Consider the following 26,525-nt stretch of genomic DNA (forward strand, 5'->3'; position numbering starts at 1 on the left):
TGGCGGGTTTTTCGCCGAGTTCCCCACCACTATTTAATGGTCTCTTATTTGGACCCTTGGAAGTTTCTCACGGGTTTAGCCCACACTTAGATTTTTTTTTCGCACTGGGGTCTCAGCAGAATGTCCAACTAGCTGGGAGATGTCACCCAACCAGGCTGACCTTGATGAGGTTCTGCGTGGCATGTCCCGATCTCAGATGGGCATTGCCGAGGTGCTGCAGAGCATGTCCCAGTCACTGAGGAGCATCAGCGAGGGCTTCGACACGATGGTGCAGACCATAGGGACTCACCAGGACTGGCAGAGCCAGATGATGCAGGAGCAGACTAGGCTCGAACCAGCTGCCCCTTCGTCCCAAGGCGAACCCCAGGGCTCCGATCGGGTTGAGGGAGGGGGGGCTGTGTGCCATCCCGGACCCATCCATGGAGTGGCGACAGTGGCCGTCAGCTCCCCTGAGTTCCAGCCCTCTGACGAGGCTGCGTCTCACAGTCAGCACACAAGACAGGGCGGCACGGTTGTGCATGTGCCGTCGACAAGTGAGCCGGCGCCCTCTGGCCCCAGAGCCCCTAGAGGATGCCTGCCAGGCGCATCGAAGGCGGCAGGGCGGGTTAAGCAGCTAGCAGCCTCCACCGTGATGTGCATCCTGGGGAGACACCTAGACGTAGTGGTAGAGCTAGGAGGGCAAAGCACATCGAGGATCACTGAGGGCACAGGGAGAGGGGAGATGGGGTGGGGTGCTGGGGGCGGGGCAATAGGTAGGGTCCGAGGGGTGTGTGGAGGGTGGGGGCTGGGAGGGCACTGGGAGCGGGTGTCCTCCTCCTCCATGCGGTGCCAAGTCCGCGAGGACATGGCACAATTGCTGCAGTTTCTCCTTGTTGACGCGGAGCCTCCTGCAGCACGCGCTGTCCGTCATCTGTTCAAATGACCGGTGACGCCTGTGCACCCTGGGCCGTCGCGGGACTCCCCCTCTGGGTCCCTCCCTGTCCTGATGGGCGGCCGGGTCCTTAGGGTATGGGGCGGAGTCCGGCACATGGTACGCCACCTCAAGCACCTGCAGACGCTGCACGCTCCCACGCCGGGACCCTCCATTCCCCCACTGATCCCCCACCCCCCCCCCCCCCCTCCCCCCACCTCCCCACCTGGAATGCCCTGCTCACGCACTCCGGCCACAGCGGGTTCCCGTCACCATACCCTGTACCCCAGATACCCGCTCACAACATCAACTGGACCGGGTGCTGGTCCCCTCCCCATGGCACTCACCCACCCTCCGGCCGTGGACATGTCCCCCAGAGCTGTGTTCCATCCCCTTGGTGTTCAGATGTTGGCTGCTGTGTGTGTGGTGTTGCTTCCCGCAGTGTTCAGGCACAGTGTCTAGTCATCACGGTCTGATTGGGATGCTAGGCAACGACTCCCACATGTTACATGGCCCGGCCACCCACGGGGATCCACTTGGGATGTATGCAGTGCTCACTTAACCATCATTGCCAATTCCCTTCAGATGCACGATCAGAGGCCTCAGCAGTCGGCAGGGGTTATGGGTGGTCGGTGGGGCAGACAGGCAGAAACAAGGGTTGGCCCGGAACGGGTGTACACATGATTCAGGGGTTGGCATGTGGTGCCGTGTCCAGTTGCCCCCCACGAAGTGCCTCCACCCCCCCACCTTACCATGGTGGCCTATCGCCAGCTAAAAGTTCCCCACCCCAAGGGCGGCACGTGGCATGGTGGTTAGCCCTGTAGCCTACGGCGCTGAGGACCCAGGTTCGAATCCCGGCCCAGGTCACTGTCCGTGTGGAGTTTGCACATTCTCCCCATGTCTGTGTGGGTTTCACCCCCACAACCCAAAGATGTGCAGGTTAAGTTGATTGGCCACACAAAATTGCCTCTCAATTGGAAAAAAAAAATTGGGTACTCTTAAATTTATTAAAGAAAAGTTCCCTACCCCCGCCGAGGGTCCACCATCCCCTGCCAAGCACTGGGGCAGCATGCACAGCGCCCCCGGGCTTTGCCTGTGAGAAAGATGGCTACTCAACTACTCGACTCCCCACAGAAGTCCTGCCGCCAGTCTGATGTTTTTAAAAAGGAGTACTAATTGGCACCAGCATGACCTCTTGGTGAGGAGGCCGATGATTGACAGGAGGCTGTTGGATATGGGGTGGGTCCCATTACTTTTTTTTAAAATTTAGATTAGCCAATTATTTTTTCCAATTAAGGGGCAATTTAGCGTGGCCAATCCACCTACTCTGCACATTTTTGGGTTGTGGGGGCGAAACCCACGCAGACACGGGGAGAACGTGCAAACTCCACACGGACAGTGACCCAGAGCCGGGATCAAACCTGGGACCTCAGCGCCGTGAGGCGGTTGTGCTAACCACTAGGCCAGGGAAATAGAGTTTAAGTGGTGATAATTGGTTTCCCACCTCACTGCGACAAGATCCTCATTTTGCCTCCAGGAGTGGGCCAGTTGCATCGCAAACTGTTTGGCGCCTGGCGTGGATGTTGTTTTTGGCCTCTCCTGCTATTCACCGGCCTCGTTTCGCTTAAGCGAGAGTGTAAGAAGGCCAGAGAATTGCACCCTAAGTGTTGTCTCCAATAAGAAACGGGTGGGTCGGCTTGATCCATATCACAATGCACCCACAATTAGACATTTCTTTGGAGTTTGAGGTGATTTGCGCCATAAGTGAAACTGTGGCGGACCTAAAGATGCCATTAAGCCTGCCTCTTCAGTGATTGGTGCGTCATTTTAAAGGGCTCCCCAATCTTAAAACAACCGTACAGAACCCCACCCCCCACCACCGCCCCAATCACAGGCATCAGCCCCCCAGCCCCAAGTGAGCGACACTCCACTATGGGGCCACCAAAGCCCCCCCCCCCCCACTTCAGGGCCCCCTTCTGAACTCCCCCCTTCAGGTCCGCCCCCTTGGCAATGCCAGATTGCACTGCCAGGGTGCTCGGAGGCAGTGCCAGGGCAATTTCCAGCCATGTCCCTGACCACCAGGGGGGTTCAATGGCCTCCGAGCCCCTCCCCTCCCCCAGCATGGTCATTACATTTTGGAGAGCAGTAGTGATTCCCCACCAGTGTCATGTTGAACCGGCATGTGGAAGATATACAAGAGCCAGGTAATTCAGCTTAAAGCCAATTCTGCATATTTAAATTTGATTTAAATGTGCTGGTCTGGTTCACGAGGGCGTGAATCAGATTATGTCACCGGCTGGGGGTGGGGAGCATCTCAAAATGTGTCCTCACCAGTGCCATAATGCAACTTGACCCTGTGTGAGCAAGGCTGGAGAAGATAGGCAGTGGTGACTGGAACAGGTATAAATTATGGCTGATTTTCTCTTTCACTGATTCCAATCACATTGTCCGGTGCCAAAGATATCAGAGCGAGTGCAGTCCAAGAATGAGACCACAGGATTGTTGCAATGCAGAATGAGGCCATTGGGCCCATCGTGTCTGCACCAGCTTCTCGAATGAGCATTTCACCCAGCACTATTCCCTGCAACCCTGCAGACTGTTTTCTTTTCAAATAATCACCTCATTCCCCCCTCCCATTTCTCCAGTGGTCCCAATGTCTACCTATCTGTGCTGTCCAGAAACCCTCACCATCAAACCTCATCCCAGATTTGAATCATAGAATTTACAGTGCAGAAGGAAGCCATGCGGCCCATCAAGTCTGCATCGGCTCTTTGAAAGAGCCCCCTACCCAAGCCCACACCTCCACCCTATCCCCATAACCCAGTAACCCCACCCAACACTAAGGACAATTTTGGACACTAAGGGCAATTTAGCAAGGCCAATCCACCTAACCTGCACATCTTTGGACTGCGAGAGGAAACCACAGCACCCGGAGGAAACCCATGCACACACAGGGAGAACGTGCAGACTCTGCACAGTGACCCAGCGGGGAATCAAACCTGGAACCCTGGAGCTGTGAAGCAATTGTGCTAACCACTAGGGCAGCAGGGTAGCATTGTGGATAGCACAATCGCTTCACAGCTCCAGGGTCCCAAGTTCGATTCTGGCTTGGGTCACTGTCTGTGCGGAGTCTGCACATCCTCCCCGTGTGTGCGTGGGTTTCCTCCAGGTGCTCCGGTTTCCTCCCACAGTCCAAAGATGTGCAGGTTAGGTGGATTGGCCATGATAAATTGCCCTTAGTGTCCAAAATTGCCCTTAGTATTGGGTGGGGTTACTGGGTTATGGGGATAGGGTGGAGGTGTTAACTTTGGGTAGGGTGTTCTTTCCAAGAGCCGGTGCAGACTCGATGGGCCGAATGGCCTCCTTCTGCACTGTAAATTCTATGTTAATGTTAAATACCGTGCTGCCCTCAGCACGGGACGGTTTGGGACGGTTCTGGTGGCGCATTCAGGTCAGTGAAATCCCTAACGTTTCACACGTTTTAAAAGAACCATTTGGTTCACGTTTGACTAACGGGTTCAGGCAGAGTAGCTCAGAAAGGAAAGGGAAGTCTATTTGAAACTACATCTCCCAAAAGACCAAAGCAGCTGATGCAACCTGGGAGTGGGGTTGAGGGAGACAGTGAGGTCAGAGACTAGTTAAAAAAAATGAAATGCAAGGGAGGTGGGTAGGAGTGGCTCTGGCGGACAGGGGGTGGGTTGTGAGGAAACCAGTCGAACAGACTGTTCTCAGCTTTCTTGTTGTTTGGCTGTGCACGTTTGATCGTTTTTGCACGTAGGCGGATCGACATTGAGGCTGCGTGGTAGCAGAGTGGGAGGTTATAAAGCTACAAGAGGCAAAGCTGCTTTTTGTAGATTAGCACTAGGCTGCTGGCTGGCTAGTGAAGGAGTGTTGTGCGGGTAAGTCATTGTGTATGCCTTGTATACATGCAGGGATATGCAATAAACAGCAAAATAGAGAATCGCAGGGCATGCCTCGAAAGACTGGCTTAAATGTATTTGAGCTGCTGGTGTCTGCTTTTGAGTTGTTTTTTTTTCTCGCAGCGTTTAAGACATGTTGGGTGTGGAAGGTGCTCTTTTGCAAGTTGTTACTTGTCGTGGAGTAGGTGTGAAGAACTCTGAGCATTGGTGTTAGTGAGGGACAGGGAAAATCTATTCCTAAATGTAAACCGATGGGTCGGGGTTGGATGTGCATCGATTCAATGGCTCCAGTGTGTAACAATTTTCATTCTCTTGCAATTCCAGGCCATATACACTGAGACAATAGCGGGCTGCAATCTTTAAAGGAATCTCTTCATATCTGAGGCTTGTTTTGTGGATCTTTTTTCAACAAAAAAAAAATTGTTACTAGCACTGTGAAGGAAAATGGTTCAGAACAAGGTTGCAGAGTTGAAAGGTTTCCACCGCTCATTCAAGGTAAAGCCACTTATTTGCCGCAGTCTGCTCTCTTTCGCCCCCCCCCCCCCCCCCCCACCTCTTGAGAAGCTTAAGCGGGACAACAAGAAAAGGCAAAACATGTATTTTGCTCATGCGTTTTAAATGCAGGCAAAGATTTAATATCGAAGTACTTTAAAAGTGTAAACTGATCTGCAATGCCGTGAAACTGACCATTGAAACTAATAAGGGAGCGTTTTACCTTCCCAGCCACTGCAGTCATTAATGGGCATGTTAATTTTCTGAAGCACTATTTCACTGGGTGAATTAGAAGTATTTTTGGCTTGGAAACGGCTCCATTTTGTGAATAGGCTGGTGAAAGAATCAAGTAGGGGGTCTCGATAACTGAGTCCTGCAGAAGTAAAAAGCTTCATGTAGAACATATTACAATAAGTAATTCGTCATAGACCTTTTGGGCTCTGTATCAATCAACCTTCATTTGTTAGCTATCTGATTTTTTAAAATACTTTTTATTTTATAGGGGCAGACTCCTTTTGATGATTATTGTGATGACACTGGACCATCTCATATTGAGAAGGTGTTTAATTTTGACTGCCCAACTAGACCTGGTGGGTTATCACAGTGTTACCTTTTAATATTGCGTTGCATGTTAACAGTTGAAGTTATATTTATATTTAATTTTTCATTTAACATGCAAGCTTGGCATTAGAAGTGAAAATATCCTCATTTATTGTAGACATGCCCTCGAGTCTGCCAATTGACATCCCAGATGCCAAAAAACGGAATAAGAAGAAGAAAAGATGTCGGGCCACAGACAGTTTCAGTGGCAAATTTGAAGGTAAACCCATTGATGTTGACTTGAATGACGTGCGATCTGTTTCCGGATGAGCTACGTAACTGCAGACAGAATTGCAGTGCTGCGTGCAAGAGCAAAACTTTTGATTTTTTTTTCTTGGCTTATTTAAAAGTAGATGCACATTTATGTCCCATTACTGAAAATGTGGGTAGGAAGTGGTTTTAAATGACGATAATCGGTCAAAGTTACAGCTGTTACAAATCTGGAAGCAAATGAGTAGGATTCATTAGACATAGCTGAAATAGAGATTTGAGGTGTGAATCTTATGTTGCAAAGAATTGCACCCTGCAAATTAAGTACATTTGAACAACCAAATGTGTAGTACTGTAGTTGTCCTCCAGACTACAGTGCTTTACATATGCATGCTGATGTTGCCAGTTTAAATTTCAGTAGGGTCGGCTTTTTACATGCAATGAAAGAAAAATACTGCAGTTGCTGGAAATCTGAAATAAAAATAGAAAGTGCTGGAAAATCTCAGCAGGTCTGTGGAGAGAAAGAAGCACAGTTCACGTTGAGTCTGTATGATATCTTCCGAGCGTAGTTGATTTTTGTGTTTGACATGTGGTTGAGCTCAGTAAGTTATAATCATTCCATGTTTTGTTCTGTAATGCGAGTGGCATTGCTTTCACGGATTGTATTAGACTTGAGGATTTTGCCAACTTGTTTGGGGCAGTGTTACAAACCACCTCTTTTTTTTTTTGCAGATGTTTACAAACTGAATGGAGAGATGTTGGGAGAGGGATCATTTGCCAGGGTGCAGACCTGTGGAAATCTAATCACCAACAAAGAATATGCTGTGAAAGTAAGTGAAACACTCTTAAATAATTTGACATAAAACTTACAAGAAATGATTGGGCATTTTAGAAGAGCTTATGGGGGTGGTTACATTAGACAATGCTGCTTTGGAATTTTTCCTGTCCTGCTAGAAAATGTTGGTTGCTTTTCTCCATTCCTAACAATTAGACTGAGAATGGCTAACTGCTGTCCATGATTAGATTGGAGGTATGCAGAAAATACCTTTTTAAAAAAAAAAAAAAAAAAATATGGATAATACTTGGCAACATATATAGAAAATAGAATCAGGTGTAGACCCTTTGAGCCTGCTCCTGCTCTGCCATTAATTATGATCACAGCTGATCAAATTCAATATCCTGATTCCTAGCCCCAAGAGCTATCTCTAATTTCTTCTTGAAATCACACAACATTTTGGCCTCAGCTACTTTCTGTGGAAGTGAATTCCACAGATTCACCACTCCTGGGTGAAGAAATTTCTCCTCGCCTCTGTCCTAAAAGATTTACCCTTAATTCTCAAATTATGAGCCCTAGTTCTGGACACTCCCACCATCGGGAACATTCTTTCTGAATCTACCCTGCCTAACCCCATTAGAATTTTATATAATCTTGTATTTGAATCTGTACCCAACTGGAGTTAATGTATTATGAGACCTCTGTTCAAGTGGATGTCATTGAATTGACAGTTTGTAAATGGTGACACTAGAGAAGGCTCAGGTGATCGTAAAGATCTTGCAGAATTATCTAATATGCTTTAACATTGTCATGGGATTCTCGTATAGGGGCACCACCTCAATACTAGAAGGTGGGAATAAATGGCATGAATGTGTGTAATATACTGCCAAGTGAAATGGATGGTTGGCCTGATTGAGGTGTGGCTTGATTTGTATCAGTGTATTCAAGTTGGTGAATAATTGGGTGGAGGGGTATGAGAAATATCTGGGGAAGAGGGACTAGTCATATCACCCCATGTGGTCTTTTTGTTTTGTGGTCTAGTTGCTATATTTCTGACTTGCATCTGTTTGTGGTTAGAATGATAATTGGACAATGTGGTGACTCCAATTAGAATCCTGCTTTGTTATCTATCTTCCTTTCTGTATATGGGTTGCCAGTTTGGAGAAACTTGCTCTGCACCCTAAAATGTGCTTTTAGTTAGTCTGATCGTTTCTGGGTCCAATGTAAACCATGCTAAGATTGTCAGAATTTGCCAATTCTGGAGTTGATCTGCAAAATGGCATTTCCGTGATTTTGCTGAAGTTCATTTGTAAAGTGATGCTGGAATGAAAGAAAGTGAGGGCTTTTGTGTGCTGCTTATTTGGAAGTGCAAATATTTAATCCCCCCCCCCCCCCCCCACTTTCCTTTACACCTTAACTCCAGGTAATGGATAAGAAACAGCAATATAAAGAGGAGAAACTTTTTTCCGCCTCCATTTGAGTAATTCGTGTTTGGAATGCACTGCCCAAGGTTGTCGGAGGCTGTTTCAATTGAAGCTGTTTCAATTGAAGCATTCAAAAGTGAATTAAGCTGATAACCAAACAGCAAGAATGCACAGGGTTATAGGGAGAAGGTGGGGCAATGGTACAAGGTTAGTTGATCGTCTGGAGAGCCAGTCCAGACACGATGGACCAAATGGCCTCCTCCATAACGATTCGGGCTTCCAATAGAAACTGTTGAAATGCTTTGGGGTAACAATGTTGCCCATGGGTTTTGGCAGTTTCTTCTGCTCCTGTGGTTTGGGTAATGTGGAAAGAAAAGTCATTTACACAACTAAATTGGAGGTTCTGTGATTTGGAATTTGGCCAACACGATAGTGTTTCCAGACATTTCGACATAAGCAGCACGGTAGCATTGTGGCTAGCACAATCGCTTCACAGCTCCAGGGTCCCAGGTTCGATTCCGGCTTGGGTCACTGTCTGTGAGGAGTCTGCACATCCTCCCCGTGTGTCGTGGGTTTCCTCCAGGTGCTCCGGTTTCCACCCACAGTCCAAAGATGTGCGGGTTAGGTGGATTGGCCATGATAAATTGCCCTTCGTGTCCAAAATTGCCCTTGGTGTTGGGTGTGGTTACTGAGTTATGGGGATAGGGTGGAGGTGTTGACCTTGGGTAGGGGGTAGGGTGCTCTTTCCAAGAGCTGGTGCAGACTCGATGGGCCGAATGGCCTCCTGCACTGTAAATTCTATGTAAATAAGCATTTACTGGAGTTGCAGAGGTTGGAGATTTGAGCTGCTTTCTCTGTTGCACCGTGTGGGGAGATGAGGCCTTTCGCTCTCCGCTCATGGGGCATCCGTCAGCAGTCCCAATAGAAAAATGGAACAGCAAAGCTGCTGACCACAGGGCTTTTCCTTGGAATGGCGGTGTTGTTACAAGGCAGCCAGACTTGGGTGAGCTTACTGTGTGATGCTCATGTCCTGGGGAGTTAGGAGTCTTGGCACCTGCTGTCACCCACCCACTGTAAGGAATTGGTCATTGTGTGTTGAAGCATCCAGATTTGGTGGGGGGGGGGGGGGGGGTGGTGCTTTTCTGTTTTGTTAGTAATCTGAGCTGCCTTTATTACAGAGGGTGGGACAGTCTAGAGACTTTGGTTTGTGTGCAGCTGGCAGTGGGGACATTGTGTTCAGAGCTAAACAAAGCACCAACGGTGGAGGAGGGGAAGGAATGGGGGATGGGACACTGCAGCACTGCCCTGGGTGTTTGCAAACTTTCCTCTCGAGCAGCTGTTTTTAATTTGAGCTTGCAGTGATCTGTAAAGAGCTTTTGTCTGAATTGCATTCCTAGTGTGGAAATTTCGCCAAATGGCTTGCGTTGAGGAGGGATTTCACAAAAACAAAGCAGCAAGAATTGTGTTCAAGAAAACTGGCTGCACTTAATTTTGATGTGTGATTTGGGTAAAGTTTCTTTTTCTCCTCTTCCCAAATCCACAATCTTGCCAGATAGGGTTGTTTTCTTTATTTTGGTCTGAATACTTTTTTAAAATCCTTTTTATGCTTTGAGGGAAAGGTGAAGCTGCAGTAGTTTCCACCTTTTGACTCATGGTACAAAATGTACAAAAACATTTCACCCTGGGCGGGGCTTAATATTAGCAACAGTGTTTTCTTGAGGTGATCCCTTGCTCAGCCAGAAGTAGTCAAACTTGCCTACTGAGAACATACTGTAATCTCAAAGACTCTTACTGTAAGGAAAGGGTGTCTTGCGAACTGAGTGCAGTGTTTGCAACCTCTTGGCATTGTGTGATTTATAGCTTTATTTGTATTTGTAAATATCCCCACACAATGATTGAGGAAGTAAGAAAAATGGTATGTTAAACTATGCAGCTGTAATAGGCAATTGCATCAGGTTTCATGGATTTTGCTCATGACTATTGTCCGGCCAGTTTAATTAGCCGGTGGGGTTGGAAAAATCTTTGTATAAAGTAGAAATGTTTGTTCATTCAAATTACTACTCCAGTCAAGCAAATGCTTAAAATAAAGCTTGGACGCTAAAAGTTTTTAAAAATGGGGCATCCAGCCGTAACATCACAAAGCTGCAAAAGGACTTGGCACCTGTGGGTACTGAAGAGCTGGTTTATTTGCTCGTTGCAGATTATTGAGAAGAGACCAGGCCACAGTCGCAGCCGTGTGTTTCGTGAGGTGGAGATGCTCTATCAATGTCAGGGACACAGGTACAACATGGTTGTCTGTTAATCCTGAGAAGCATGAGATATTTAATATGCGAGCCCTCTGTATCTGCTGACAGGATAGTTTTTAGTCCATCAGGTGATTGCTGTAAATAGATAATCCTGATGTGTAAGACTAGAAAATGGCTTAGTTTCAACAAAGCTTAAATACTGCATCAGCAGTACAATTATTTCTGTTCCACTGGACTTTGATCTTGCTGTTGAAACGCATTCCCTGCATTTTTATTTTAGAAGAGCCAGCAACTTTGCATTGTATCAAAATTAATTGCAAAGTGATGTGGGGGGGGGGGGGGGGGGGGGGTCTGAATTGTATCTGGAACATTAGATACTGTAGATGATCTTGGCTCTTTGTCTCAATTTGTAGAACTAACCATTCATATCATCTATCTTAGGAACATTCTTGAACTGATTGAATTCTTTGAAGATGAGGACAAGTTCTACTTGGTTTTTGAAAAAATGAAAGGAGGTATGAGTCTTAACTAATTGGATATTTGTAGACAGTAAGCATACATGACTGTGAACGTTAAGACATCCCTTGGTGTGTTGCATGAACCTTTCAACGTCTTAAAATATTTTATCCTTGATTTTTTGACATTTTTACATTCATGCAAATACAAAGACTCTCCAAGGAGTCCTGTCCCAACTTATGAATGGCAACTTCAGCTGTACAAGGGAAAACACTACCACCATTATCAGAAATATTTTTGTTTCTTCAGCAACCAGGAAATAAATGTGCTAGAAAATCAATTAATGTAGTGGTTAAGGTTTAAAAAAAAAAAAAAAAATCTGATAAGCTTAAAGTCCCTGTTTTACACTCTAGTGGGTTTGATTTTGATCAAATTAGCAAATAGTTTAGTTTAAAAGCATGTTTTTTTGCAGAAAATATCCATTTGAAGGAAATCCAACTGCATGCATTTTTGGAGGGGGCTGTGCCTCTTTGCAAGTTATGAACTTCAATTGGAATATATCCTTGTAGTTAACAGCACATGGTGGATACAGATTGTCGGTGAACTGCCCATTTGCCAATATCACATTTTTGAAAGGTGTCGGTATTAATGTCTGCATTTTTTGGATATTGATTTTGCTTTGCCATTTCACATGAGCGTCACTGTCTGATAAGTGGGACCTCCTGACTGGACTTTATCTTTCCAGGCTCTGTATTAACGCACATCCACAGACGAAAGCACTTCAATGAACGGGAAGCCAGTGTTGTTGTCCATGAGATAGCGAGTGCGCTGGATTTTCTTCATAACAAAGGTAACAAACTGACCGTCCATTCTTGAGGTTGTTATTTATTCTCACAGGCACAATTAGTGCAGGCCAAAATGGTGTACTAGACACTAGCCTTTTTAGAGTTTTGAGTATTAAAATGTTTTCTGATATTTGGGTTCGTTTTATCTATACCTTTCTCGTTCAGGCATTAAAGCCAAATGAAGATGTGCTTCCACTCTACTTAAGTAGGGCTCTTGTTGGTATGCACTTTCAAACCGTTGTTCACATTATGCAGGTACTTATCCCACACATGTAAAACTAAACAGTGAGTGTTGGCTGTATTACTCTGTCAAACTCTATCCATCCCATCCAATATCTACATGAATTTCAGCCGGGAGCAGCTGAATAGTGATCAGGAGCAGGGAATTTCTCTCTGCCTTCTACTTGCACCTTTTGTCTAGTACTGTAATTCTAAAGCCAGTGGTCATGCCAGCTAAACTTTGTCAACTAGGGGCAAACTGGGCATTGAACCTGGGACTTTTGTCATATATTCAGTCGTTTGAAAGTGCTGTTAAAAGGGTAGGTGGAAGTAAACTAGAAATCTGCTGAGAGGGCATTTACTTGATTCAGAAATAGTGCTCCCATGTTTCACACCATAACCATTTCTGAATTTATAGTGCTGAATTGAAAATGCACCTGAATAATTGATTTAATTTCACAATTGAAAATTTGTGTTTGTCAGGCATGGCCCACAGAGATCTGAAACCAGAGAACATCCTGTGCGAGAACCCAGAACAGGTAGGCACTGCTTTGAGTGTTTGTGAACTGGAAATAATACTTTTTTTTGTCTTTAAGAAAAAAAACTGCGCTCAAAATGAGGTCATATCAGTACCTCTGATTTTTTTTTTCTAGAAATGTATTGGTTAGTCTGGCAATTTTTTTGAGAGCCTGACTACATAGGAAACAAGAACATAAAGAAATTACCACCAGCTACCAAAACAGTTTCCTATTGACAATCTTGCATCCTCTTCTCCTCGGGCACTGCATCCCAGTTTTTTTTTAAGGTGAGGGTTTTTGGGAAGCTGGCTGCCTTTTTGGTATCTTATTCAACTGGCCACTCTTCATTCTAGAGGGAGTCCCTAGATAGTGGTGGGGAATGGGGACCCTGGTTCTTCCTCCCCCCTCCCCCCTCCCCCCTCCCCCCTCCTCCTCCTGTACCAGAGACGGGTGCCAATGGTAAAACTATTGGTCAATGCAACACTTGAACTGGGGAGCAATCCTGATTTCTCTGGTTCGCTGTTGAATCAATCCATTTGCCCACAGATTGGTTGCGCTCGGCCTAGAGTATTTAAAATAATTAATTGGGGCCACATTAGCAAGCTGATCATATGAACACAGCTTCACATGGAAAAAGGTATTGAAAGATGAATGAGGAGCAACTGTTTTAATCAGAATATTGTGCTGACTTGAACAAAGAGCAACTGTTTTAATCAGAATATTGTGCTGAATTGAACGAGGAGCAACTGTTTTAATCAGAATATTGTGCTGAATTGAACGAGGAGCAACTGTTTTAATCAGAATATTGTGCTGAATTGTATGTTCATGTTTGGTGAATCATTTACCAGTTAGTGTATCTGTTTTTATTCTTTTAGCTCTCCCCAGTCAAGATCTGTGACTTTGACTTGGGAAGTGGGATAAAATTGAATGGTGACTGCTCCCCCATTTCAACCCCAGAACTTCTGACACCGGTAAGAAGCAAGTTTAATTAGAAATGTTGGATGAATTCCATTCGGAGCCTGTAATTGTCTCATTGCTGTAAACTCTGTAGCTATCGAAAATCTGAAATTCTGCCAGACTGCAAATAACTTGATTGTGTGTTGGGCATTCACTTCCTGGTAGATCACCACCTCAAACTATCACTATGACCCTTAATAGCTCATGCTCTCCTTTACATTGGTGAGTCTTAAGGTTCCCTTGGAGCTCACTTGTGTGATTCTGCCCTGGAACTCACTTGCTCATTTTGTTCTTTTTCCCTAAGCTTTCGTATCTTATCACCTTTGTGTAATGTTCCACCTAAGAAATAACACAACTTTGGCAGCACGGTGGCCTAGTGGTTAGCACAACCGCCTCACGGCACTGAGGTCCCAGGTTCGATCCCGGCTCTGGGTCACTGTCCGTGTGGAGTTTGCACATTCTCCCCGTGTCTGTGTGGGTTTCGCCCCCACAACCCAAAAATGTGCAGAGTAGGTGGATTGGCCACGCTAAATTGCCCCTTAATTGGAAAAAATAATTGGGTAATCTAAATTTAAAAAAAAAAAGAAATAACACAACTTTCCCAACAAAGGGGAAAGAGATGGAGCACAAAAGTAGTGAATTTGCTGGGAGTCCAATCCTCAAATTACTTCTGATAATGATCAGAGCTTTTAAGTCCTCAATTACTGCAAGTACCATTCAGGGCTTTGCAATGGCTTTGCAAACTCTGACGTAGTTTGTGATTTTTATTTATTTTATGGTGGGGGGGCCGGGGAGGGTGGGAAAGAGTTAAACAAACCATTGCTGAATTTTTTCTTTTCACATAGAGTTCATGATTTGGAGCATGGGTTTGGTTTTCTTAACCAAGGAAGATGAAGCACAGGAGTTATCACTGTTGTTTCACAGCACCAGGGTCCCTGGTTCGATTCCTGGCTTGGGTCACTGTCTATGTGGAGTCTGCATGTTCTCCCCCATGTCTGCATGGGTTGCCTCCAGGTGCTCTGGTTTCCTCCCACAAGTTCCGAATTGGACATTCTGAATTCTCCCTCTAGAGTGTACTCGAACAGGCGCCGGGAGTGTGGCGACTGGGGGATATCAGTAACTTTGTTGCACTGTTGATGTAAGCCTACTTGTGACAATCATAAAGATTATGTACTGTAAAGCAAAGGGTATACCCAGTCTAACTCCAAAGCTTGTTGCAAAGTGCCTTTACTTCACGCTATTTCTGCAAGTAGTGCTACCTGGAATGCAAGTGGTGACCTGATCTGCTGTGACCTCTCCGTGAAACTGCCCAGGGTTTAGTTGCCTTTGATTTGGAATCATTGGAAACTTTGAATTCGGATTTACCATTCGATTGCATTAACAAAACATTAATTGAAATATCGGAGGTTTCTGCATATGTTCTTGTAAACTTTTATTTTGGAGCTACCACTTTGCCAGTTTAGGCCTAGTCTTTTAATTTCACTGACCTCGTGAACTTTCCATGGTGCGCATGTTGCTATAAGGTTCTATTTTGACACAGTTCAAGCTCAAGGTCGACATGTTCTAGCCAACAAATGTCTTCCTAGAAAGACTCCCAATACTTCTCTGGGGATCATGGGTTGAATGTTGTTTCGGTCCACCAATACAGCTGAGGCGGATGGGGTACACCTCCAGATTAGTGTTTGAAATACAATAAGAGTAGCAACCCATTGGTAGCAAGTGCTTGCATATTTACAATTGTTTTGAGCTTAAATGATTAGTTTCAGGCTAACTGCTTGTATCTTGGTAAACGAGGTTCTGAAACGCAGTGTGCATTTAACACGCATAGGCAAACTACACAGTAGGTGCAAATCGTAATTACCATTACTAGATATCAGTAAAAATGATGGAAATTGTATGCACATTCCCAGCATTCATTACTCGTACATCCCATAGCCAACTGCAATTTAACATTGTATTTTTGGTTAATTTCGTGAAGCCTACCTGAGGACTATATTTTTCCCTTATTGCCTCTGGGTTTCATTGGCTGCAGAAATATACTTTTCACTGTACTTTGGTACATGTGACAATAAATATCAATCAATAAATGGGGACCTCTGATCTTGACAATAGGCTAATTGCTTATGAGAAAATTTGGGTGGGGTGTATGGTACTCCTACTGTTGGTGAACTTGCAAAACATCAATATTCTTACTGTCATGGTTAGGGACTCAAATGAATGTTTTATGTCAGCGTGCATTTTTGCACTCCGTGTTCCCTCTTGCTGCTGTGATCTGGCATAGCAGTTTGTCTTCCATGTTATGGCGTGTTTTGTTACGATATCAGTTTCTCGGAGGGTAGCCCCAGAGTAGATGAGCTTTGCAAACATTTGGGTGTTGATCGAACAACTTTGCGCCTGATCTTGGCCTCTTATTGAAGTAATTACTGCGAACAAAAGCTGTTGTTTTGAAACCACAAGCATAGAATTACAACATGGAAACCAACCATTTGACCCATCCCATACTGGAGTTGACCTTCCCACACAAGCAGCAGACTTAATTAGCTGCATGCTCCAGATCGCTGCTTTTCCCCCTTTTTTTTCAGCCACCTGCATATGTATAAAAGCAGACATGCAATTACAAACTTGGTTTAGTCCAGTTAAAATTTCATTACATAAGCAAGCTAAAAAAGAATTATTTTGCTTTAAGAAAATTGGCCTGAATTCTATTTTGTAGTCGCCTGTCATGTTTTTTTTGGATAAATTTACCCAATTCATTTTTTTCCAATTAAGGGGCAATTTAGTGTGTTCAATCCCCCTACCGTGGACATCTTTGGGTTGTGGGGGTGCAACACTGAGAATGTGCAAACTCTACACAGACAGTAACCCAGAGCTGGGATTGAACCTGGGACCTCGGCACCATGAGGCAGAAGGTCTAAACACACTGCGCCACCATGCTGCGCCCTGTCATGTTTGACCCTTTGCCACTGCTACCGGCATAAACGAGGAGTACCAATGTCAATCCAATTTTTAAACCGTTGGCTTTTTGATTTCTTTGAAGGCTTTAAAAAAATTTGGCTGTTGTATACTCCCATGTGCGTCTCACGAGATTTTCTGCGCCTCCCAGAAATTGAATCCACATCTGACAATAAAATAATAATAGGGTGTGATTCAGTGGCCCGTTGGAATTGTTGTGTGAGAGCCCAAACTCGGGCTCTGCCCTGGGCCGATCTCATTTCACCCGAGGCACGATCTGGCTCTCGCCTGCACTGGGCAGGAGTCAGCCATGGGGTGGGTGCCGATTCCCAAAGTTTGAGGGTAAATCAATAAAAAAAAGAGTTGGGTGGAGAGAAAGATCATGGCTGCCGATCAAAATGGTTACCTGATCTGCGAGCAGCCTTTGGCTTAGAAATCACTAAGTGTGTCCTCGGTGGGAAGAAACTCCCAAGGCCAAAAAAACAGCACCGTTGGAGCGGTATCTCTGCACGGCAGCTGCTGAGAAACGTGCCCGACAGCAGGCTTGGTTTGAAGTCTGCTGAATTGTGCCCATAATTTCATGCAACATAATGCAGCTATAAGTATCTGGCCTTGTGTGGATCACAAACTTGTAGGTGCTTGTTGTTAAATAATTGCTGGACTTTAACTTTTCTCCAAATATTTACAAGGGCTTACGCGGGAAGAAAAATGAGAATGAATGATGTGAGGATCTTGTTTGACCAGGTAGCTTTGACGTAATAGCCAATGGATCTCTCTCAAAATCGATGTAAACTGTGTAGAGCTTTAGGTTTAGTCTGGGTTGTGGTTACATTTGGTCATGTGCCACTTTGTTATTAGGAAAGAAAGTTCCACCCAGCTCAGCAGATCTGATGCAATTGGTGGAAACACGGGCGTTTCAGAGAAAGGCCAAAGGGCACTTCAGCTCTCTGTGCTAAATGGATCTGGCAAGCTGGAGGGAGGAGGAGTGGATGAGTGTGGGGGGGGGGGGGGGGGGGGGGAGTGCTGAAGCGCCTGCGCCTGCAACTTTTCTCTTGTAGCTGAAGTGCCATAATAGGATGTGGACTTACTTTTCTTCTGTTAACTCTTTCATTCCCTTTCTGCTTTGAATCAGCAAAGCACAAACATTAGTGTAGTTTTGGAGTAGTTTAATGACTTGGTATGTCTGAATATGATTTTCACTTTTTGTGATACTGACTGAATGTGAGTTAGCCTTCAGTCAAGATGATAGCTCTCTCTCTCTTCTCTCTCTCCCCTCTCTCCTCTCTCTCTCTCTCTCTCTCTCTCTCTCTCTCTTTCAAAATTATTTCTGCTCTTCCATTCAAGTGGCTCCAATTTTAAATTACCATCCTCCTTAAAAGCCTTTACATGTATTTTCTTTTCTCCTCCCTTCAACCATCTGCCAGCGAGGGGTCCTCTTCTTTGCCAAACGCTGTTTAAACCCAGAGTTTGCACTCTCCTTCACACAAACCTAGGGTAGCATGGTGGTTAGCATAAATGCTTCACCGCTCCAGGGTCCCAGGTTCGATTCCCGGCTGGGTCACTGTCTGTGTGGAGTCTGCACGTCCTCCCCCTGTGTGTTGTGGGTTTCCTCCGGGTGCTCTGGTTTCCTCCCACAGTCCAAAGATGTGCGGGTTAGGTGGATTGGCCATGCTAAATTGCCCCGTAGTGTCCTAATAAGTAAGGTTAAGGGGGGGGTTGTTGGGTTACGGGTATAGGGTGGATACGTGGGTTTGAGTAGGGCGATCATGGCTCGGCACAACATTGAGGGCGTTCTGTGCTGTACTGTTCTAGTTCTATGTCCTTTTTATAAAAAAAATGTTTTTATTCCAGATGTTTCACTAATTTTTACAAAACGCTACAAAAGAGAAAATAATGTGAAGAAAGAAACAAAGCAATATGCCAACAAAAACAACTTAACCCTCTAACCAACTAAAAATTAACAAACAAAACCAAGCAAAGGGGGGCATCTACCCTTACAACTAACATTGAAATCAGCCCCCACCCCGGGTTGCTGCTGACATCAACCTAACGTTCCTTGTGAAAAAGTCAAGGAATGGTGCCACCGCCTGGGGAACCCCTGCAACGACCCTCGCAGGCAAACTTTATCTTCCCAACCTGAGGAAACCCTGCCATGTCACTGACCCAAGCCTCCACGATTGGGGGATTCGCATCCCTCCCACATTAACAAGAGCCTTCTCCGGGCTACCAAGGAGGCAAAGGTCAGAACTCCGGCCTCTTTCGACTCCTGCACTCCCGGATCTTCCGATTTACACCAAATATCGCTATCTCCCAGCTTGGTTTTACCCGAGTGTCCAAGACCTTGGACATGGCCTTTGCAAAGCCTTTCCAAAATCCTGTAAGTGCCGGGCATGTCCAGAACATGTGGGCATGGTTTGCTGGGCTCCCTGAACACCCCTCACACCTGTCCTCTACCCCAAAAAACTTACTCATTCTCAGCCCTGTCATATGTGCCCGTGCACTACTTTAAACTGAATCAGGCTAAGCCTGGTGCAAGATGAGGAGGAATTGACCCTGCCCAGGGCGTCAGCCCACAGGCCCTCATCCAGCTCCTCCTCCCACTTGCCCTTCAGCTCTTCCACCGAGGCCTCCTCCGCCTCCTGCAGCTCTGGTATATTTCCGATATCTTGCCATCCCCTACCCACACGCCCGAGATCACCCTGTCCTGTACCCTCCGGGCAGGCAGCAGCGGGAATTCCCCCACCTGCTTTTTCACGAACGCCCGAACCTGCATGTACCTAAAGGTATTCCCCGGGGGTTACCCAAATTTCTCCCCAGCGCCCTCAGACTGGCAAAGGTCCCATCGATAAACAAGTTTCCCCCATCCTTTTGATTCCTGCCCTATGCCAGCTTAGGAACCCACCATCTATCCTACCTGGAACAAACCTGTGGTTGTTCCGTATCAGGGTCCCTACCTACCCCCATGCCGTCTCCACTGCCCCCCCAAATCCTCTGTCGAGACCACCACCGGGCTGTGGTATACTGCGTGGTGGAAGCGGCAACTGTGCCATCACCATGCCCCCAAGCTAGTATTTATGCAGGACGCCACTCCAAAAACAGTCTCTTAACCCGCGGGTCTTATTTGCCCACACACATCCCGTAATACTCCTGTTTACCCACTTAAAGAAGGACTTGGGGATGAGAATGGGCAGGCACTGGAAGACTAACAGGAACCTGGGGGGACCGTCATCTTTACGGACTGCACCCTGCCCACCAGGGAGAGTGGCAACATGTCCCACCTCCTAAAGTCCTGATCCACCAGCCGTGCTAAATTGAGCTCGCTTTTCCCCACATTTAGCTTGTATCCCGAGAAGTCTCCAAACTCCCTAAGAATCTGCATGACCTCCCCCATCCCCTCCACCGGATCCGCAATGTACAGAAGCAGGTCATCAGCATATAGTGAGACATGTTGCTCCTGACCAACCCCTCCAGTTTCTGGACTCCCTCAACGCCATGGCCAGCGGCTCAATCGCCAGGGCAAACAGCAGGGGGGGACAAAGGGCACCCCTGCCTCGTTCCATGATATAACCTAAAATACTCTGACCGCAGCCGGTTCGTCGAAACACTCTCTACCGGGGCCTGGTCCAACAATTTGACCCACCCTATGAATTCCTCCCCGACCCTAAATCTGCCTAACACCTCCCACAGGTAATCCCACTCCACCCGATCAAAGGCCTTCTCCGTGTCCATTGCCGCTACCAACTTCTGCGTGTCTTTCCCCCCCAGGGGCATCATGATCACATTCAGAAGCCTCCACGCATTTGTATTCAGCTGCCTGCCCTTCACAAACCCCGGCTGATCCTCATGAATCACTCCCGGGACACAGTCCTCAATCCTAGTGGCCAAGATCTTGGCCAACAGCTTGGCATCCACATTGAGAAATCGGCCATTTGGAGCCGCATTGCAACGGGTCCTTATCACGCTTGGGGATAAGCGAGATCAAAGCCTGCGATATCGTCGGGGAGGATTCCCTTTTCCTAGCCTCGTTAAAGGTTCTCTGCAACAGCGGGCCCAACAGCTCCAAGAACTTCCTATAGAACTCAACGGGAACCTGTCCAGCCCGGGGCCTTCCCTGCCTGCAGACTCCCCAACCCCTTAACTAGCTCCTCCATCTCAATCGGGGCCCCCAATCCCTCTAACTGCCCTTCCTCCACTTTTGGAAACCTCTCGGCCTTCCCGTGGTTAGCAAGTCAAACTATTTGGAGGCTCTGGCGCTCCTTCAGCAATCCCTCCTCGGGGGATTCCGCATATCTCCTATCCACCCTCAGTATCACCACCACCAATCTCTCCCCCTCCATCCTCCCTGTGGGCCCTGATTGAGATTAACTCCCCACCCCCCCCCTGCACTTCCTCTCCTTCGACCGTCACTTAGAAGCCCTCCATCTCACTAACATTTCCGTCTTTTGACTCCAAAGTCCTACAATCCTTGCTGAGATGCACTTTACTAAATATTAAATAAATTCAAGTTGCCGTTGAGCAGTCCATTTAAGTGGTATGGCACTTCAGAGGCACTTGTACATCGAATAGAGTGAAAGTACACCTTTGATCACGTGCACTGATATAAATAGGGTGTTTGCAGTAGTGCGGAGGGTGAGGTGGTGTAAGAACTGATGGCTCCTTCAGGTTCCTCTCTAGTGGGGGATTGGAAGCTGAGCAAAGATCGTGCTGAGAAATCAAATGTTTACCACCGTACTGTCTTGGGTCCAGCCACAACAATACTCCAGAATAAAGCAGCTCACTTTATGGTGCCACTGGATTCGAAAATTCCCATAGATGCTTCATTGGTTTATTTTAAGGGTGAATTGGTTCCAAGTAAATTGAAAGGTAGACGTGGCCTGTATCGGGTGTCATGGTGTGACTGGTTACAAGGCTCGGAAAGTCCCGTCACAGCTACTGAGCGAGTTGCAGATAGCAAGCCTGAGTTGCATCATCTTAGTCATTGATCTGTAAAATCTTGTGTTTATTGATGTATACATCGCTCACTGAGTACTTTCAGCATAATTGCCTGAGCAAAAGTCTCCAATAAACACTTTTCTTTCACTTGTTTCTGTGAATTTGTTTACAGCTTGTAGATTATGAAATCTAATTTGGAGCGCTGGGGTCATGTGATATTTTTGTGACCATGTTGGATAGGCATTTTGTATACTGTCTCTATTTGGACCGAATTCTGTATAGATTTTGGCTGATATTCTATATAATTTCTTTTGTTTGTTTATTTTTGATTTTTAAAAAACTTTACTTAAAGGTGCATATGTGGGATGTGAAAGAGTCACTAACTTTACATCCATTTTTAATTTAGCAAGATGAAGCATTTGACTCTGGCTTATAAAATAATGGGCTTGGTTTTGAAAATGAAATGAAAATCGCTTATTGTCATGAGTAGGCTTCAATGAAGTTACTGTGAAAAGCCCCTAGTCGCCACATTCCGGCGCCTGTCCGGGGAGGCTGGTACGGGAATCGAACCGTGCTGCTGGCCTGCTTGGTCTGCTTTAAAAGCCAGCGGTTTAGCCTGGTGAGCTAAACCAGCCCCTGCTGGTTTTGCAGCTTGTTCCTTTCAAAGGTTATCCAGTTGGCTGAATTGTTGGGCAGCTGGTTAATTGAATGTGTGTCTGGTAGCTTCCTGAAAGGATAGCGAGCCGTGTGTATAGGAAATTGCACTTCACACGGAAGAAGTTGTTTTGAAGCAGGAAATGTAACTGCCAGTTCCATTTAAACTACTAAACATGCCTCCTCTTTCCTGCTAATCTTGTGAGTTTGCTATGAAAAAAAATCTTCTTGCAAACATTAGAACCATTTTTCATTATGCACACTTATCTCCAAATGCAAAATCTTTAAAGGGGTTGAGGGTGGAAAAACTCCCTATAACCCTGAATTTTCCAGCCCCTTCCCTGCGGCAGGTGTCGCTGGGCCAATGGCAGCTCTCCATTGGCTTCCAGCGCGATCTTCCAGTCCTGCTGAACTCTTGGTTTTGTATAGCTCGTCTGCCCTGCTGCCGGGGAGTCGGTGGCTGCAGGGGTGAATTTTGGCAGGACTGGAAGCTCCTGCTAGTGGGAAGGGCTGGAAAATCCCACCCTTTTATAATGTGTTTACATAATCACCGTTCATAAGTCTCATGTAGACCAGATCAGATGAGGATGGCAGATTTTGTTCCCTAAAGGACATGATGAACCAGATGGATTTTCAATTGAAAATGGTTTCATGGTCCTCGTTAGATTTTTAATTCCAGATTTTTATTGAATTAAAATTATACCATCTGCTGTTGTGGGAATCTAACCCAGATCCCCAGAGCATTACGCAGGGTATCTGGGTTACTAGACCAGTGACACCACTCTTCTGTCACCACCTCCATTAATATTGCATTTGTGGATATGCATAGAGAGAAGGGAGTACGTGCCCTTGAGGAAAATCTGTAGGTACAGCCCCTCCCAAATTGCTCATGTATTTAGTGGTGTAGGTAGAGGCCTGGATGCATTTTTGCTTCAGCTTGGGGTATGATGCAGTTGGAAACAGGAACAAAAAAAATAATGGCATGAGCAGGTTTTCTGGGGATCAAGTGGGACTGTAATTTAGAATTTACTTTCTCTCTCTCTCTCTCTCTCAAGAGCCGGCTTGTGTTGCATGCTGAATAATGAGGTACGGTGGGGCTATGCAAACGGGCAAAAGAGTTGACAACAATACTCTGTCCTGAAAAAAGTATCCTTAATACTGTTTCTCACCAAAAATAAATTTTATTTAAATGTGAAATATGAAATATTTTAAAATAAAGTAAGATGGCATTTCGGCATAAGGGACAAAAATTTTAACTAATGCTGTGAATTTTTTTTTTTGTGTTTAGTGTGGGTCTGCAGAGTACATGGCACCTGAAGTTGTGGAGGCATTCAATGAAGAGGCTACGATATATGATAAACGTTGTGACCTCTGGAGTTTGGGTGTTATATTATACATCATGCTTAGCGGATATCCGCCATTTGTAGGAAACTGTGGTACTGACTGTGGTTGGGACCGAGGGGAGGCCTGTCCTTCCTGTCAGGTGAGTGACATACTTTCTTTTGCCAATTTAAATGGGTTTTTTTCCAGATGTTTCATTATCGGCTCAGTTTTAATGTTTTGAAAGCTAAACTATACTGGGACAATGTACTTCACAGAATAATTAATCCGTGACTATGTGCAATTCTTGCACTGGGAATCATTGGGTGATGAAGACTAAATGCCAATGTGCCACCCAGAATTGGATGATCACAATGCAGATCTGAAGTTCTCCCCAATGCCATAGAATCCCTGCACTGCAGAAGGGTGCCACTGACCCTCTAAAAGAGCACACCACCAAGGCCGACTTCCCTGCCCTATTCGCATTGATCATGATCATTCCACTTAACCTGCACATCTTTGGGTTGTGAGGATGAAACCCACGGAGACACGAGGAGAATGTGCAAACTCCACACGGGCAGTGACCCAGGGCCGGGATTCGAACCTGGGTCCTCAGTGCCATAGGCGTCAGTGCTAACCACTGCGCCACGTACCGCCCTTATTGTGTTTATACCTGATGTTCCACATTCCTAGTAGAGACCTGCCCAGACAGGTGTTGCACATGCTGTGAAGCTGAATGGGATGCTCTGGAAACCACCACCTGATGCACTTCAGGGCAAGTAACTGACAGAGATCTCTGTTAATAATAGCAAGTGAAAATTAATTACCGTGTCTAATTAAATGTTTATTGGGGCCATTGTCAGCCAATAAAGTGGGAAAGGGGTGGGGACGTGGAGCAGAACTTGAACCATTTAATGAAAATCAAAAAATGCAATCTATTTTTTAAAAAAACTCCAGAACTACTGCAAACAGAATTCCCCAAAGTCTCTGGATAAAATGGATCTCTGTCACTTGCAGCGGTGCAGACTCCAGACCCGACTTCATCTCCATTCTAGTCAAGAATAGTGCCTTCTCTATGTGCAGTTATCTTGAACTCCCAAATCTTAGAGATGCAGGTGTTACTAACCGAACTAAGCTGGCTCTGAGGATTGTTCTGGAAATTCCCAGCTAGGGAATTTTACATTTTTTCCAATCTGAAGGCAGAACTTCGCAAACTGCCACCACGTGAGATTGCTGGTCGTGTAGAAAATAAACACCAATGTGGGCCGGATGACTTGTTTGCTATTGGGATTCTATGTAGAAACTGTAATGATCACGTAATTAAACAACCTCCTGTATTATTAAAACAAGTTTTGACACCTTCTATTTCCAGAATAACCTATTTCAGAGCATTCAAGAAGGGAAGTACGAGTTCCCTGACAAAGACTGGGCTCACATCTCTTTTGGCGCCAAGGACCTCATCACAAAACTCTTAGTCAGAGATGCCAAGAAGAGGCTGAGTGCCGCACAAGTGCTGGGGCACCCATGGGTGCAAGGGGTATGTTTCATTACAAGTCAAGATTTGTAACAATCCAAATGGGTGGATTTTAAATGCTGAATTTTGCAACTGCCTTCCTGCAATGCTGTTTGTGCGTTGATTGATTGTTCCTTTTTTTAACTTTTAGCATGCACCAGAGAATACCCTTCCAACACCACGCCTTCTCCAGCGGTACGTCTACATATTTTGGCCTGAGCTCCAGTGTACTATTTAAATGCAGCAAGGTGTTTCAAAATGGGACTTTTGAGGGAGAGTTTAATGATTACTGACATCAATAAAGCTGCAAAGGGGCGGGTTCAAACCTGGTATCAACAAGGCAAAACCCAGCTACACTGTTGCCTGTGCAGTTTGGGAGTCATTTCTCTACCCTAAGTATTACATTTTTTCCATTTGCTAATAAACGCCAACAATCTGGGTCAATATTGCTCAAATTTATATTTAAAAATGTAATGAAACCATTTTGCTGAATGATTGAAAAGCTCGGGGTTACAGTTTTGAATCAATCAGAATGTATCTTGTTGGTTGTTCAGTGAAGGGGCTGTGGCTTGTGAAACTAAAGCCACTGAAAACAAAGGGTTGCGAATGGATTAGCTAGCAGTGAAAACTGAGGCGTTCGGGATTTGGAGCCTGTTATTGTGTTGTGTTTGGTTAAAACTGTGTTGACTCTTTGTTCTGTTATGTCCCTCAGGAACAGCAGTGCCAAAGATCTCACATTCTTTGCAGCTGAAGCAATCGCAGTAAACAGGCAGCTGACTCAGCATGAAGAAAATCAGGACGAGGAGAATCAGCCAATCCTCATCAAAGCTACCTCATGTTCCATGCGACTGTCTCCACCCTCAGAATCTAAATTGGCCAAACGGAGGCAGAAGACGAGTGCAATCAAAGCAGCCAATCAGCAGTTGTTGCCACCCTTAGTCCTGGTTGACAATTGTGCATGACATCATTTCTTCCCTCGAGCACATAGCAACTAAACCCAGAACCTTCTGTTGGCTGGCTTCCAAGTCTGGCGATGTTACAATACTGCTTCACATAAGAAAGAACTGTTTACAGCATTTGAAACCTGCATGGGATAAGTATGCAAATCTGAGAGATTAAGAGTCTGTTAACTGAGAAAAGGGCAAAAAATTTAAACAACGACTTTTAGTCTCTTTACCAAAGGAATGTTTTTAAGAGCAGGTTTTAAAACTTATTTTGTACTGTGATCACCTTCATGACAACTATAGTTTAGTTTTTAGCTGCTTTTTATACTGGTTTCAGTTTGGGCCACTGGTTCTAAGGTGCGGCATCTACACGCAATAGAAACCTCTAATTTTTTTTTTTTTTTGCCCCCCCCCCCCCCCAAAAATGTTCTTCCTGTTCAGTGGTCCGAGTGCATTTGGCAAGCTTGCGTGGGGATTGTTATTGGCATCAGAGGGCTTTCCGAAGCTAGTGGCAAAACACCCCACTAAAAAGGCAGCAACTCATTTTTGTGTTTTCGGATACATGCACACTTGTCTCCAGTATATTAAAAAAAACCAGGGTTATTTTTTGCATACCAGATTTTTGAGAGGACTGAGAG

General features: G+C 45.6%; 1 protein-coding gene across 1 annotated transcript; it reads left to right on the plus strand.

Annotated features, from left to right (window-relative positions):
- The first annotated feature begins 4,636 nt into the window (after nucleotides 1-4,636).
- Nucleotides 4,637-26,092, plus strand: mknk2b (MAPK interacting serine/threonine kinase 2b). Its single transcript, XM_038776757.1, has 14 exons — nucleotides 4,637-4,809; nucleotides 5,155-5,325; nucleotides 5,825-5,912; nucleotides 6,041-6,142; nucleotides 6,865-6,962; nucleotides 10,532-10,611; nucleotides 11,019-11,092; nucleotides 11,779-11,883; nucleotides 12,581-12,636; nucleotides 13,491-13,586; nucleotides 23,399-23,593; nucleotides 24,803-24,967; nucleotides 25,095-25,138; nucleotides 25,656-26,092. The coding sequence occupies exons 2-14, from the start codon at nucleotides 5,275-5,277 to the stop codon at nucleotides 25,903-25,905; spliced, it is 1,404 nt and encodes a 467-aa protein (XP_038632685.1). The 5' UTR covers nucleotides 4,637-4,809; nucleotides 5,155-5,274; the 3' UTR covers nucleotides 25,906-26,092.
- The last annotated feature ends 433 nt before the right edge of the window (nucleotides 26,093-26,525 follow it).

Source organism: Scyliorhinus canicula, chromosome 18, assembly GCF_902713615.1.
Source record: "Scyliorhinus canicula chromosome 18, sScyCan1.1, whole genome shotgun sequence".
NCBI lineage: Eukaryota > Metazoa > Chordata > Chondrichthyes > Carcharhiniformes > Scyliorhinidae > Scyliorhinus > Scyliorhinus canicula.

Coding starts and splice junctions, on each gene's coding strand:
- mknk2b (XM_038776757.1), top strand. CDS start 5,275: ATGGTTCAGAACAAGGTTGCAGAGTTGAAAGGTTTCCACCGCTCATTC. Junction 6,963..10,531: donor ACAAAGAATATGCTGTGAAA/GTAAGTGAAACA, acceptor TGCTCGTTGCAG/ATTATTGAGAAGAGACCAGG. Junction 11,093..11,778: donor TTTTGAAAAAATGAAAGGAG/GTATGAGTCTTA, acceptor TTATCTTTCCAG/GCTCTGTATTAACGCACATC.